This window comes from Acomys russatus, chromosome 32, assembly GCF_903995435.1.
Source record: "Acomys russatus chromosome 32, mAcoRus1.1, whole genome shotgun sequence".
Classification (NCBI taxonomy): domain Eukaryota; kingdom Metazoa; phylum Chordata; class Mammalia; order Rodentia; family Muridae; genus Acomys; species Acomys russatus.
In genome coordinates, this window is record NC_067168.1 from 37,340,537 (window position 1) to 37,355,719 (window position 15,183).

At 45.8% G+C, this 15,183-nt stretch overlaps 1 protein-coding gene across 1 annotated transcript in view; it reads right to left on the reverse strand.

Moving 5' to 3' along the window:
- Positions 1-1,441: 1,441 nt before the first annotated feature.
- Positions 1,442-15,183, reverse strand: part of Stac (SH3 and cysteine rich domain) — a 115,951-nt gene continuing 102,209 nt past the window's right edge. The window contains exons 9-11 of the mRNA XM_051140107.1: positions 12,086-12,137; positions 11,849-11,986; positions 1,442-1,540 (exon numbers count right to left, since the gene is read on the reverse strand). Of these exons, the coding sequence (XP_050996064.1) occupies positions 1,442-1,540; positions 11,849-11,986; positions 12,086-12,137 (289 nt within the window). The remainder of the gene's footprint in view (positions 1,541-11,848; positions 11,987-12,085; positions 12,138-15,183) is intronic.

The window sequence follows — 15,183 nt, forward strand, 5'->3', positions numbered from 1 at the left end:
GGTGCCTTGAGTGTGGTGTAATCCTGACACTGTGGAAGTGCAGGCAGGAGGATCAAAGTTCAAGGTTGTCCTCCGCTATGCAGTGAGTTTGAGGCTAGCCTGGGCTAGAGATTCTTCCTGGAATAAACAAAACAAATCACGAAAACAAAACGAAGTAGAGCCGAGTCCAACCCCGATGGTTCTAATGATTTTTTTATTGCTCAGTGGCAAAATAAATCAAAGCAACAGTAATCCCAAAGTCACTGTGTGTCATGTTGAAACATGTCAGTGACTGCTAGGAAGCAGGTCTGAATGCTGGGACAGGGCCCGGGAGAAAGGCATCGCAGTGTGGTGTGTTCTTGTAAACATCATCCGTACAGGTAGAGAGCGAGGTCCCTAGGTGATGCGAGCTAGCTAAGCCCCAGCTTCCTGTTTACTCAGAGATGAGGCATTGCCGGCTCATTTCCACTTCACACCTGCTGGAGCTAAACAAAATACTGCCCTAGAGGAGGATGGATTCTAAGTTGGCTACATTTATCCTGTGATGTTTTTTCTCAGTGGCACTCCCCTGTCCCTCGGTCCCAGCACGGTGGACTCATCCTCCACAATGCAGTCCTACAGGCCGCACGAGGGGAAGAGTGATGCTCCTGATGGAGGATGGAGTGAAAATGGAGAGACCTCGTCCCGACTTCCCATTCCCGGCCCCACCTGCTTTGGGGAAAAACACCCCAACTAAAATGGCTGCACAACCCCAGTACCTCAGGGCTCTCCTCCTGTCCTCCCTCCCTCCCTCCCACTTCTCCTTGATGCTGCTTGATTCTGTGCCTCTGGCCTTGCTCTGTCACCCCTGTGAGTCAGCAGAGTAGCGAGGATGCCCAGGTTAGCAATCTGTAGGTAAGTCAGTTCTTTGCACTTGGCACCATGCCAATTGAGCCCTGCCTAGGACATGCTCCCGGGGCTGAAGAGAAAGAAAGAACCATCCTGCAGGCAGAGTTACAAACTGAGCAGGACCTGGAGTGAGCCCTGGGGGGTCTGGAGCTGGGAGGAGTCTCTGCAGGAGTCACCATGAGGTTGATTAGCCAGCATTGGGGACAATCACCTTGGAACCAGAGTAACACTTGGCTATTCAGATCCAAGCTTCTCTCTAGGACCAAACCATGACCTGGGGGCATACTCCAGCCTTGCACAGGTGGGTGGGAAGGGAGCTGAGTTCTGGGGCAGCCTGGGCTACAGCCCACTTGCTGCCCCCCAGCTGCCCTCAGCTCTGGGCTGCTGCTCTCAGGCAGCATGGATCTGCTGTGCAGTGGGCCTGCCTGTTTCCAGATTGCTCCCACAGCCTCAGATCGTCAAGTCATCCCGTTTCCTGGCACTCATACAGTGCGGCTGCTCCTTTGGGTGGGCAACAGTGAGATCAGCAGCGCTGGTCTCCTGCACTCGGAGGGACTGCCGCAGTCACACACAGTCACACGTCTACCAGGACATCCAGTGGGACGAGGCCTCTCTTCTTCCCACTCAGGACTCGGATGAAGCCGTCCTGTTCCTCCTCAGAAGTCACACAGATCTGAGTGCCAGCGGAGAGAAAGTTAAAGGTTCAGTTCAGCAGGAACAAGTGGGGACTTGCAGCAGACATTGCTACTGACTGAGGGTGCAGGAACACCCAGATGGGAAAGGAGAGATGGCTCAGAGACAGGGAGTTGGGGGCGGCAATGTGAGAAAACGCTCAATAAAACGTTAAGTGCAAACCTGGGTTTGGAAACAAGCCCGGATGCAGAATATTTTCTGGGCTCTGGCTTTATGAGTGAGGATTAACAAAATGGCATTAGATACTGTGACTCCCCTAAGATTCACCAGTAAGGGAAGAATGACAAAAATGTATCACAGAGTCGTCACGGGGCATGCAAGTTTTCAGTATGTTATGCTGAGGACCTAAAATAGTAGCTATCATTCACGGGGTCCTGACCAGTGTGTGCATTTTATATGTGCATCCTGCAACAACAGAAAGCCAAGGGACAAGGTCATTACTAGCCCCAGGCAAATAAACACAAGCATCCCTCATACTCGTGAGCAGGCACCAGTAGGAGGCTGTGAAAATCCACTCGGGTGCCCTTTCCACTCACGGTTCACAGGGCAATGGAGGAAAGAGAAGGGGATGAGGCCTGATGGGAGGAGAGGTTCTTGGGAAGAGTAGTTCTTTTTTATCCCCATTCATGACCCATTTCCACAGTTGAGTTGTGCCTTAGTATGTTTTCCCCAGAAATAGCCTGAGCTGGGACCCAAAAGATACACAGAAAGGTGCCTTTAGGAGTTTGAAAGACATAGTAGTGGTATGGAGAAGGAAAAAACCAGGCAAGAGTGTGACTCAGATGGAAGGAAGCCACTGGCGCTCTGGACATGGGTGGCCCCACTGACTTGGGACAAGAGATGCATAGCAGTTCAGCTGGGGCAACCCTGCGTTTGTTTCTAGGGGGGCTCACTGTCGAAGGAGCCCACCCACCAGTGAATGTCAGCACAATCTAGAGGTAGATGTGTGACCCTTGGGCTCTGGAATATACACTGGGCTGGGCTGTGAGTTGTGTCACAGAAACCTGACTGCAAGGAGGCTTAAAGTACACGGCGGGAGGAGTTAATCCCAGAGAATGGAGGATGTGCCACCTGTAGCTCAAAGCGCAGATCCCTGTCATGCGTGAGACAGAAGTAGCCGGAGGTCATGTTGGTCACTGGAGCCTATCTAGGTAAGCTGAACCCCAAAGGAGGAGGGCCACCTGATTTTCAAAGGTGGAGACTTTTGTCTATCCCCTCCACCCCTACACACACCCCTAAACCAAACCTGACCTGACCTAGCATGGAGGGGTAAGCAAGTCCTTAAAGAAGTGGCATTTAAATAGAGAAGAATAAACATGAAGAAAAAGGCAGCTGACAACGTTCAACGTAAGGAGCCAGGTATGGTAGCATACACCTGTACTTCCGGCACTCAGGTGGCAGAGGCAGGCAGATTTGGGTGTTCAAGGCCAGGCTGGTCTGGAGAGAGAGTTCCAGGACAGCAAGGGCTATACAGAGAGACCCTGTCGCAGACAGACAGACAGACAGACAAAGTTCAGTGTGGGCAGGACAGAGGTGGAGGGTTAAGAGAGGAAAGGGAAGGTGGGGAGCCTTGTCAAAGCCTGGAACATACTAGAAGCATAGGCCATGCTGAGCCCTGCTGAGTCCCTCAGCTCACTTTCTGACTTATCTCAGTGGTTATAATGGGGTCAGAGCCAGTCACTAAATAACCACTGACAGTTGAATGGGGCCACTTTGGTCAACTTAGAACTGCCCGTGTTGCGTAGGATGTAGGTGAATCGGAAGAGTAAGGCTCGATGCTGTGCGTCAGGGGTGATGGGCAAATGCAGCAGCTGGCATAAGCTAAAGGGTTTTAAGATGACTACCAGAGTGGTCAGATTTACTAAAAATGGTACCTTCTTAGTTCCCGTCCATCCCTTCCTGCCTCTGCTTTTCTTCCCCTACCCTCTGCTCTCTCCCTACCTTCTTTCGCTTTCTAGCCAGAAGTCCTTTTCTTCCTGACTGGGCCATCACAGTTACTTTTGGTCAGACCTGACCTGCGCACATGGTGCCAGCCTCTGTGGTGGAGACGGTGCAGTGCATTCTGCGGAGGGGCGAGGAGGGACGCCCTGCCCCTACACAACGCACGCCTCCTGCCATCTAGCCCTGCTGTGACTTAACCTTTATCTTAATCCTTTTTCAATATGGGGAAAGCCTGTTTATGGTCTTCTAATTTTAGGACTTAATTTCTTCTCAAGTCTCTTTTCCAGAGCAGTCTCTTTGCCGGGTTGGAGGTTCCTGCTTTGGAGTTAAACTCAAATCTCAGTCCCTTAGTCTTTTGTCATAGTAGCCATCGTCATCACCACCATCATCATCTTTTAGAAAAAGATTTATTATCTTATTTTTATTATTATTTACTTTTATGTATATGCTTTGCTTGTATGTATGTATGTATGTATGTATGTATGTATGTATGTATGTATGTTTGTTTACCACTTGTGTTCCTGGGGCACACAGAGGTCAGAAGAGGGCTTAAAGTCCCCTGGAACTGGAGTTAAAGACCATCAGGATTAGCCATGCGGATACTGGGAACTAGACCAGGTCCTATGGAAGAGCAGCAAGTGCTCTTAACCACAGAGGAATCTCTCCAACCCCAGATTATTTTTTTCAACTCTAGGTATGTGTGTATCTCTGTGCACATGAGTGCAAGTGCCCAGGGATGCCAGAAGCACCAGATTCTCTGGATCTGGAGTTCAGGAAGTTGTAAGCTGCCTGATGCTGGAACTGAACTTGCATCCTCTGCAAGAGCAGCCTATGCTTTTAACCACTGAGCCACCTCTCCAGCCCTTATCATCATTTTCAGGCCATGCATCCCTGCTTCTCCCCTGGGTCTCAAAGCCTCTGGAACTGGTCTGGACTCAGACTGATTTACTCAGTGTTTCAGGGTAGACTCAGCCTGTGCTAACCATGGCTCCCGCTAATGGGACCCAGGTCCAGGAGTCAGCACAGGTAGAGTATCTGCTAAGGGACTTTGGGAAGAGTTTCTTTTGTTCGACAAAGAGATGCACTCAGAAGAACATTACTTTCATTGTCTGAAAGGCATTTCCTAAGTGGCTGTGGGTACCTGTGACCCACATTCTGAAGACCCTAAAGGAGAAAGATGAAGGGATTTAGATGTCTGCCCACGGGATCAAACCAACCCTGAGACCCCCCTACAGCAGACCCTCATCGTGCACCTAGAAGAAAACCTTTGAATTTGAGTTGAATTCATTTCCTAATTTGTGCTCTTGCATTTGTTTGCTGTTTCTGTCATAACAAACTATGGCCAACTTAGAGGCACTAGTGGACATTAACCTATTGCATTGTGGTTCTTTAGGGCTGATAGCATGGGGGCTTGACAGAATTATTTTCTTCTGTTTAAAGAGTTCCAAAGTCAAGATTAAGGAGGGTAAAGGACTCTATCTTCTTTCTTTTCTGTTTCTTCAGGGATGAACTCAATTAAAGGTGCATTGTACGGTGCATTGAAATTGTTGCTCCTGGTGGTTATGGGGCTGAGGTTCCCACTTCCTTACTGTCTGTCTACCAGGGGCTGCTGTCAACTTGCCAATGCCTCCTGCACTGGGGCTTTGTCCCCATCTTTAAACCTACAAACAAACAAACAGAAATAACAAAACAACAAAACAAACAAACAAAAACAAAAAACACCCCCTGACAACCTCCAAAAAAAAAAAAAATCAACAAAACAAATCAGCAACAACAAAAACCCGTGGGTCGAGTCATTCTCCGGCTTTGTGTTGCTTGGACTTGTCCTTCTGTTTCATCTCTGCCCCACCCGTCTGCACCTGCTTCTCCATGCCTCAGCAGAAGACACTTCTGTGCTTCTGGGCTCACATGATTAAACTTTGCTATCCATCTGACAGAGGCCCCCGTAGCAGGGTCCACACCCTTCATACATCTGCCAAGAGCATTCTGAATAACATCCGGACTAGTTTCCAGGCCCGTAACCAGGAGCCATAGGCTTCATGGCTCAGAACAACGAACTTTATTTTCCCATGGTGTTGAGCGTCAGAAGTCTTAAAGTCCAGCTGTTTTTCAGGATGGCATCTGCTCAGATCTCAGAGGAGACGTGTGTGGCTGTCTTGTGCAGCTTCCACCTGCTTTCCTCGGCTCATAGCTGTATCTGCTGTTGTCTAAGCCAGCAACATAGCATCATCAGCTCTCTCCTTGACCTCTGCTTCTATCCTCATCTTCTTTTCTGCCTCTGACCTACTGACTTCCTCTCCTAAGAACTCCTGCACTCAAACTTAGCCCACTGAGATGGTGAAGGACAGTGTTACCCTGACATATCTGAAATAACATGTCTAAGGGTTGGGACATTAAGACAGAGGCAGATCTGGGGAGCTGTTGTCTGTGCAATAAAATCAAAGCCTTCAAAATATGCAGGGAGTTTGTATATGTATTTTAGAGGCTAACAGTCTTTGGTGTAGTTGAAGACTCATTCTTGATGGTAGAGGGTGGAGTTTCTTGAGGCGTAGAGATGATGTCATGAGAGGCAAAGGAATACAGCGAGGAGGCAAGCAGGTTGACTGTGGAGAACAGCCTATGAGGAAGTAAGACCGCACTGATGCCGCTGGGTTAGTCGCTTTCCTCATTGCTCTGACAAGGCACCTGACAAAAGCAACTTAAGGAAGGAAATGGGGGCGGGGTTGTTTGACTCACTTCTGTGCAGGGAAAGCATCAGGTGGATGTGTCCTCAGTCGGCAAGCAGAGATAAGTGAATGCTGGCTGCCTACTTGCTTTCTTCCCTTTCTTCAGTCCAGGCCCTGAGTCTGTGGGGATGGCGCTGCCCACATTCAGTGTGTGTGTCTTCTCTCTATACTTAAACTTTTTAGGAGACATTTTCCCAGAGACTCCCAGAGCTGTGTCCCAGGTGGCTCTAAAGCTTTCAATTTGACAGTCAAGATTTATCATCCTGTTCACATAAGAAGCAATGGAAAACTGACTTGAAACCTGGGGAAATGTAAGTAAAATGGGCACAGCCTTGAGACAGTCTCTTGGGAAGAGAAAGGAGATAGGAAAGTGGAAGGTGCATGAAAACTGTAGGGAAGATATGGTAAAATAGGGAAGCATCTGGCAAAAGGATTCTTAGGTTCTAGGCTGGAGGCATAGTAAGAAAAATTGGGAAAAATCTTGGTCACATATCATAGACCATGTGAATCTATTGATAGCATAAAAAAATATGCAAAGCACATAAGCAAATTATATAATTGCCCTATAAGTCTGTGATAAAATTACAACCTCTTTTCTATTCAGTCAATGTGGAATAACATAAAATATTATTTACCTCTCTAACTTGTCAGACATCAAAAACTAGTCATGTTTTATTCTGGCAAGAGTGTGGTGTCCTGAGTATTCCTGTAAGCAACAGGGGTGGGTCTAGATTGGGACAAGCCTTTTGGAGGCAGTTCAGCATATTAGGAATGGTAAATGTCTTTTATGTGGAGCTTGTCACAGCTCTTGCTGTCAGATCTGACACCCTCAGTTTGATCCTAGAGACACACAGGGCAGAAGGGGAGACCCAGCTTTCTCAAACTGTTCTCTGACATCCATATCCATGCTGTGTATGCATATGTGCACAAACTCACACACACACACACACACACACACGCACACACACACATACACACACAAAATAAATAAATATAAAAAGTCTTTATATCGATTTTCCTATAAATTCTGAAGTCTGACCTGAGAAAAGTATTCAGAATTAGAGAGAAAGATTTAAATTTGATGTTGTTCATTGTAGTTATCAATAATAGTTTTAAAAATTCTGGAGTATCTAGGAACAGAAGACAGTTAAACACATTAAAAAATATCTGTCTAGACCAGGGTTAGCAAACTTGTTCTGTAAAGGGCGAGTAAGCATTTTAGGCTTGCAGTATGGGCCATTTCTTTTGTAGTGGCTTAACCCAACCATTATAGGGTTAAAGACAATACAGAAATCTATACACATAAATGTACCTCTCTCTCCCTCTTCCCCACCCCCTTTTCTCCCCCTCCCTCCCTCCCTCCCTCCCTCCCTTCCTCCCTCCCTCCCTCTCCCCCCCCTCTGTGTGATTCTAGGACAGAACCCATGATCTTGTCAGGCAGACATTCTGTCTCCAGCCGTGGTGTAGACACGTTCTAAAAAGTTATTTTTTTTCAAAAGAAAAAAAAAAATGGGGACCGAGAGAGACTCAGTGGTTAATAGTTAATGACTCTGGATGATTTCCCTGCTCTAAGTGTAGGTCTTAGCCCCTGTATCAGCCAGCTCACAACTGCCTGCAGTTCCAGCTCCAAGAGACCTAGTGCTTCCTTTGGGCTCCCATGAGTATTATATTAAACACACACACACACACACACACACACACACACACACACACACACACACACACATGCAGACTTAGAAACAAAAGTAAAATCCTAAGTCTTATCATATAATAAAAACCATAAGCTACCAGATTTGGCCAATCTGCCAATGTTTGCCACTTTGATATATGTACACAAGTTAAAATTTGTATTTCTGTGAAACTAATAGAATTAGATAGACTAAATAAAATGTGATATTAAACTATGCATCCAAAGGAAGGCTTGGCATGAAATAAGTCAACGTTTTTAATGCTAAGAACTTGATGGTTGAATTGCTGTGGTTGCTATTTTCTTTGATCTTTAAAAATATTATTTTCCAAATTTTCCTGTAATAACAAATTTCACTTTTATAATCTAAAAGTAATTTTTGGTTTAATTTTTTTTTTTGCAAGAACACAAGGAATCCACAAGTACATTTCTAAGCTATGACAGAATCATGCATGAATTATAAAAATATTTTAAAGAAATGTAAAGCTGATTAAATGGAGTTCTTTTTAAGTTTAAAAAAAAAATGGAGAAAATTCATCCTGTCAAGGCAGTCTCCTATGTGTTCATAATGGATAACTTAATTCCATCTGGAAACAAGAGCTCTGTGGGTAAACAATATAATGATTATGAAAGATCAGCCTCAGAGACAGAGAGGTGCTTTAATAAAGAAGCATTGCATTTATTTTTCAGAAAAAAAATATTCTCCTATTTATCTGTTAACAGCCACCTGGCTCTTTACATCTTTAGAGTTATGAACATCACACTGGCTATTTTTGGTGCCTACTGGTGTTTGGTACTGCAGAAGAAGCCTGAGTGATGATGGCGGGAGATGACGATGACTTTGGTTAAACGCCCATGGTGTCCAGGCACTGTGCTGTCTCCACACAGGTGGCCACACTGAGCTCTTAGGTCTGCATCAGGGAGATGATACTATACTGATCTTTTTAACGTGATGTTTAGAGGTGACTATCAAAACCACACATGGCATAGACCCATTTCTACATGACTTTGGCACCAATGACCTTTCCACTATATTACATTAAGAGGTCTCGAAAGTTTTCACATCGATTAATAATGTAGAAACTTAAAGTGGAGGTCAAAGTTGAAATTTTTTACTTTTAATAACAACATTGCTTTGTTTTTGGAGTTAGGGAGGGGGTCTCACTATATATGTAGCCTTGACTGACCTCAAACTCACTACATAGAGTGGGCTGGACTTGAACCCATAGAGACTGGCCTGCCTTTGCTTCCTGAATGCTGGGATTAAAGGTGCATTCCACTATGCCCAGCATCCACAAAAAACATTCTTAAATTAAAGCTGTTGTTTGGTCTCATGCAGCCCAGGCTGGCTTAGAATTCCCGATCTTTCTTCCTTTACCTCCCAAGCACTGAGATGACGGAGCACCACCTCCCCCCAGCTCAGAGGTTTTCTTGTACCTGGAAAACCAAACCTGACAATCGGTATTCCCAGCCCTTTCTTTATCCAAATCCCTGTCTTCACTGAGACAACTCGAGGTGGGAGAGGTATGTGTTTGCTGTGTAGGGTGTGCACAGCTTTAGAGAAGTGGCCACAACATTGTGGTGAAGCGCTCCACACTGAGCCTGTGCGAGCAAGAAGGAGCTCTGTAGAGGTGCCGACTTGGGCATGCAGGCCCATGCTAGTATCCCTGCCTGACACTTACGCTTACACATGCCCCTTTAGCAAGGCGTACAACCTCTGTGGGACTCTGTTCCTTCCTTCGCAAAAAGGACATACTGCATGACTAATTCACACAGCTCACAGGACGAAGTATCTAAACGTTATAAATACCCGACACTGAGCATGTTCCTCACTGTGCTCATGGAGATGGGGTCTCTTTCTGAGCCTGCAACGTGGTGATGTGGCCATTCACACTAACTACATTTTCTTGGTGGTCCTGTTTCAACTTGGCTTCTGGGAGAGTGCTAGGGATGTGAACACCTGCCCTCACACTTACACCGTAAGTACTTTACTCCCTGAGCCATTTCCTCAGCCCTTTGCCAGCCAGCTATTTACTCCCACTGAAAAAGACCCCACCTGTCTTTCCTGGGTCTGTGTTGCTTCTTCAGGGGTGGGTCAGGGACTCACCACTCTTTAGATTTGCTCCAGTCTGCTTCCCTTGGTAGGCAATGAGACAATCTTGTCTCCTGGGCTAGTTTTGTGTTTCTTCCTGGCCCTTTCCTTTTCCATGGGCCACCTGATGCCACTATCCCCTGAGCTTCAGGGTAGCCCATAGCAACAGTGATGGGGCTGGTGACAGGGGTGAGGAAAAGGAGAGGTGGGCTGTGATAATGTGATCTTTTAGGTACCTGGATCCCATCTGATCTCCATCACTTAGTCGGAAGGCTAAAGATGGCTGAGGACCCTCTGCATGTGCACCTCTGCTCTTTCATCTTTTAGACAGTACTGTGCACAATACTGACTGGGCTGTGGGTCTGATTTCTGGACCCTGTCTACAATCAACTGTGAGCCTTCATTGGGAAAGAAAGGGCATTTCTAACTCTGGTTCCCCAGATCCTCATCCACTATGTGCAGAGCAATCTTGGAGGTCTGAGCATGTGAGTTTGCCCTGCAGTGAAGATGAGGTGTGTGACATGAGAAGAAATAGGTAGGACTACCCTCTCTGTGCAGGAAGAAGACACTCAGAGAGGAACAGAACAGAGCTGAGCTGCAACTGTCCCATTTGTCTCAATCTAGAGTCTTCTAGGAATCTAGAAGGAAGCAAGGAATCTAGAAGGAAGAAGTCTAGAAGGAAGTAAGGAGTCTAGAAGGAAGTAAGGAGTCTAGAAGGAAGTAAGGAGTCTAGAAGTAGGAAGAGAGAGGAAGTAAGGAGTCTAGAAGGAAGTAAGGAGTCTAGAAGGAAGTAAGGAGTCTAGAAGGAAGCAAGGAGTCTAGAAGGAAGTAAAGAGTCTAGAAGGAAGTAAGGAAGGCATCTAGAAGTAAGTAAGGAGTTAGAAAGGAAGTAAGAATTCTAGAAGAAAGCAAGGAGTCTAGAAGGAAGTAGCTTAAGGACATTATAGCCCCAGAGGGCTCAGAAAACCCAACAACCTCATAAAGAACATGTGTTCATCATAGTGTATTTGTGGGTGCAAGGAGACGTCCAGAGTCTCTGCCTGGGATGATTTGTCAGTATGTGTTTTGTTTCTGTCTTATGCCATTATGTGAAGGCAAATAGCCTTTAGGGGGACACATGGAGGCTTGAGGCTTGAAAGGAGATCTGAGAGGGTTCAATGTGATTGGAGGCAAGAGATCAAGCCCTGGAACACTGCAGCATAACATCAGTGACCAGTGGTCCTCAGACACAGGTGCAGGGATGAGTTGCTGTCTCATGACACTGTGGCATTTTATCTGCTTCTTCTCTGACAGATTCCACTAAGTAAGTATGGTGGTTTGGAAGAGAAATGTCCCCTACAGGCTCATGTATTTGAACACTTGGTCTCCAGCGGTGGCACTGGTTGGGGGAGGATATGGAACCTTTGAACCTTGCTAGAGGAAGTGCGTAACTAGGGGCGGGCTTTGAGGTTTTACAGCTTTTTCCCCCTTCCTGTTTGCATTCTCTTTTCTTCCTGTGTTTGGATGAAATGTGTTCACACAGCTTCCTGTTCCTGTTGCCAGGCTTTCATTGCCTGCCACCATTCCCAATGCCTTCCCAGCCACTACAGACTCTAACATTCTGAAACTCTAAGCTAAAATGAATACTTTCCTCCCTAAATTGTTTTTAGTTGTGGTATTTTTTTTTCCCACAAGAATAAAAAACTAACCAAAATGGAGGTTTCCTGGCACATTGGTTTTGCTTGTTGGATTCAAACTACCCCATCCCATTGGCATACGGCCATCTTTTCTTAAATGGCACACTTGGTCCCCTCATTTGTCCCGGCTTGTGTATGCGTGCTGGGGCTTGTGTACTTTACTTACCTGGTTCTCTTTCAGTGTGATTTGCCCCTGGTCCTTGCAGCCAACGAAGGTTCTAACACACCTATAAATCTTTTCATGCTGCTCTACTCGCTGAACAAAGTTGGCTGGAAAGAAACCAACCCTGTCCTGAATCTTTCCCTGAAATGGAAGAGGAGGCATTTAGTGGCAAACGGAACATTCATTGTAACTGTCGTCACCAAGGGATCCTTATTTCTTTTTAAAGACCAAGATACCTACTTTCCACCAGTCTTCATTGGAGTCTTCTAGAAGAGTAATCATGTCTCCTGGCCTAGAAATGAAGGATGGATGAGTTGGGTGGGAAAATAAAATGAGGAAGGGAAAAATACACTTTAATGTGAGATAGATTTTCATTCACTCAACCCCAAGATAAATAGAAATAAAACAAGCATGGTTTCACTGGCTCATCCCTCCTAAGAAAACGGAAAGCAAATATTCACATTGAAAAAATGCACAGATTTAGAGTTAAATAAGCTATCAAGGTGTATTTTGCCCCGAGTCCTCTTCCCGTCCGTCTTCTGTAGCCCATCTTCAGATTTCCCCATGTATGCATATGTAGATCTGGGTGATAATTTGCTTTTACATTGTTGTTTGGTACTTACATTTAAAATCAGTCAAACTCTTTATTATTATCTTTATTTGTGATGATTAATTCATCATCACCTTGATTGGATTAAAAACACACAGGCATGACTGGGGAGATGGCTCAGTGGTTAAGAGCACTGGGCTGCTCTTCCAGAGGATCTAGGTTCAATTCCCAGTACCTACATGGCTGTTCATAATTGTCTGTAACTCCTGTTCCAGGGGATCCTTCACCCTCACACAGATATGCATGCAAGCAAAACACCAATGCACATGAAATAAAAAGAAAGAAAGAGACAGACAGACAGACAGACAGACAGACAGACAGACAGGGCATTGGTGAGGCAAGGTTTCATATAACTTGACCAGGCTGCTCTCAAACTCAATAAATAGCTAAGGATGAGGAAAGGCTGCATTTTCAATTCCTAAGGCCACTCCAGACTCAAGAGATGGAGCAGTAGGTCCCACTTCTGTGAGAGGTACTGTAGTATCTCAAGCTAAGGAACGAACACACACACACACACACACACACACACACACACACACACACACACACACACACCTGCGTGTGGAGGAGAGGAGCTTAGAGCTGTCACTACATCGACTGCAGACCCAGCATCAGAGATCAGAGATTTTTGCCCAGTTTTTGAGTTGGCTCCTATACCTTGGGATTTTTTTTTCTGAGTACAGATTTTTTTTTATTTTTTAAGACCTAATATTCCATTGTTGCTCAGGCTTGTCTTGAACTTGCTGCTGTCACCTGGTGTTAGCCTCTTGATGCTGGAATGCCTAGGCTGTACCACCATGCCTGCCATTTTCTGGCTTTCGGTCACCTTTTCATCCTGCCTGGGTTTGCTGCTCCCTGCCAGGAATTTCCTAAGGTCCCCCCTCTGTCCTGGCAGTCTTTCTTTTTATTTGTATGGTACTGGAAGCACTCTTAACAAAAAACAACTCATATTTGACGTTCTTAGGCACTGCTGGAACAGAGCAAAGCAGACTCCTGTGCCCACTGCGCTATTCTGACTCCATCTCTTGTGCTGTATAATGTCTATTTCAACCTCAGATGCCCATGTGAGCTTGAGTGTCACTGAAACCTAAGCACCACACTCCCTGCAGCTCCACAGAAGACTCTGTGAGAGAGAGGAGAGATCAGCGGAAAGGGTCGGATTTATTCAAAGGCAGCTCAGAAGGAAACAGAGCAGGCTTCTGTCACAGAGATCTGCTTTTGGAAGGCTCAGGCATAGAAGAGCTTTTATGGAACTCCAAGAGGTTATGGTAAATGCATGGGTAGGGAAATTCTATGTTGGTTGGGGTCTCTTTCTCCAGAGTGCTTCCCTTAACCTTCCTTTCCATGCTCCACCTCTTCCTCCTCCTCCTCCTCCTCCTCCTCCTCCTCTTCCTCCTCCTCCTCCTCTCCTCCTCCTCCTCCTCCTCCTCTTCTTCTTCTTCTTCTTCTTCTTCTTCTTCTTCTTCTTCTTCTTCTTCTTCTTGTTTTTGTGTGTATGGTATGCTAATGCATGGTGTACATATGCATGTGTGAGTGCCATGGTGAGTGTACAGGCATCAGAAGGCAGCTTTGGATAGTGATCCTCCCTTCTACCTTATTGGATACAGGATATTTTGTTGTGTACTGGGGTGGGGCACTGCATATCCAAGGCTAGCTGGCCTTTAGGAGTCCCATAGATATATCTTCTCTCATTTCCACCTCTCATCTTGCCCTAAGAGTACAGGGGTTACAGACACGCTTTACCATGTCTGGGTTTTACGTGGCTCCTAGGGGATTTGAACTCAGGTCCTCACCCTTCACCTTAAGTGCCTTAGACACTGAACCATCTCCCCAGCCCTTTTCTTCTTCTGAAGCCTGTTGGCCTACGACCTCTGCCTCTGTTGTTGGAACAATTGTGTTTTCCTTTTACAAAACTTACTTATTCGTTCCCTACAATTCAGGTGAACGTTTCAGGATTTAGAATCTCACATGAAAAGGATGGATCATTAAAAGATTAGGAATGTAGGCAAAAGGCACAGTTTCTGCCCACTCTTTTACAGTAGCCCGCAGCAGTAAATGCAGCTGACATTTTGCCATCCCGACAGTCACAGCTGCCTGCTGATGCCACTGAAAGAGAGATGGCTGAAGAAAATCGCTTTTTCCCAGGTGAGGGATTTAATTGAGCACCATGGATGAAAGTCATTGTAGAAAAATCTGCTAAGCTCCAGCAGATTTTGTTTAACCCCGTAACCTAAGAAACCGTGCATCAGTATCAAATGCAAAGGCTTTGCTGATGGTTTGATAGGGGCTGGAAGCAGGGGATGGACCGGGAGAATGGAGGCATCTCTCCTAATAATAACAGACAAGGCTGCGTGCGTCAAACTGTGATATCAGAAACCAGCTAGAGACCCACTCTTTACAGGGCTGTGAAGTGGACAGCCCCAGAGCACCTACCCTGTGCCAGCTAAATAGCTACTACTATAGGGCACACACGGGAATGTCAGCTATCGTTTTATGCAAAATAGCAGGCATACCCCTGACAGCATGGTGAGGATTCTGTCTTTTCCAGCAAGAGATCTCGACCAGGGCCAGAAAAGGGTTTGATAAGAGGGTTACATTGACCCATGTATTCTTTGCTTTTTAAGAAATTCAGTTCTTCATTCAACAAATATTCACAGAAGGTAGATTCTGAAAGAGCCATTTTACTAGACACCAGGTGCACGCTGCAGAGTAAAATCTTTGCTTAGAA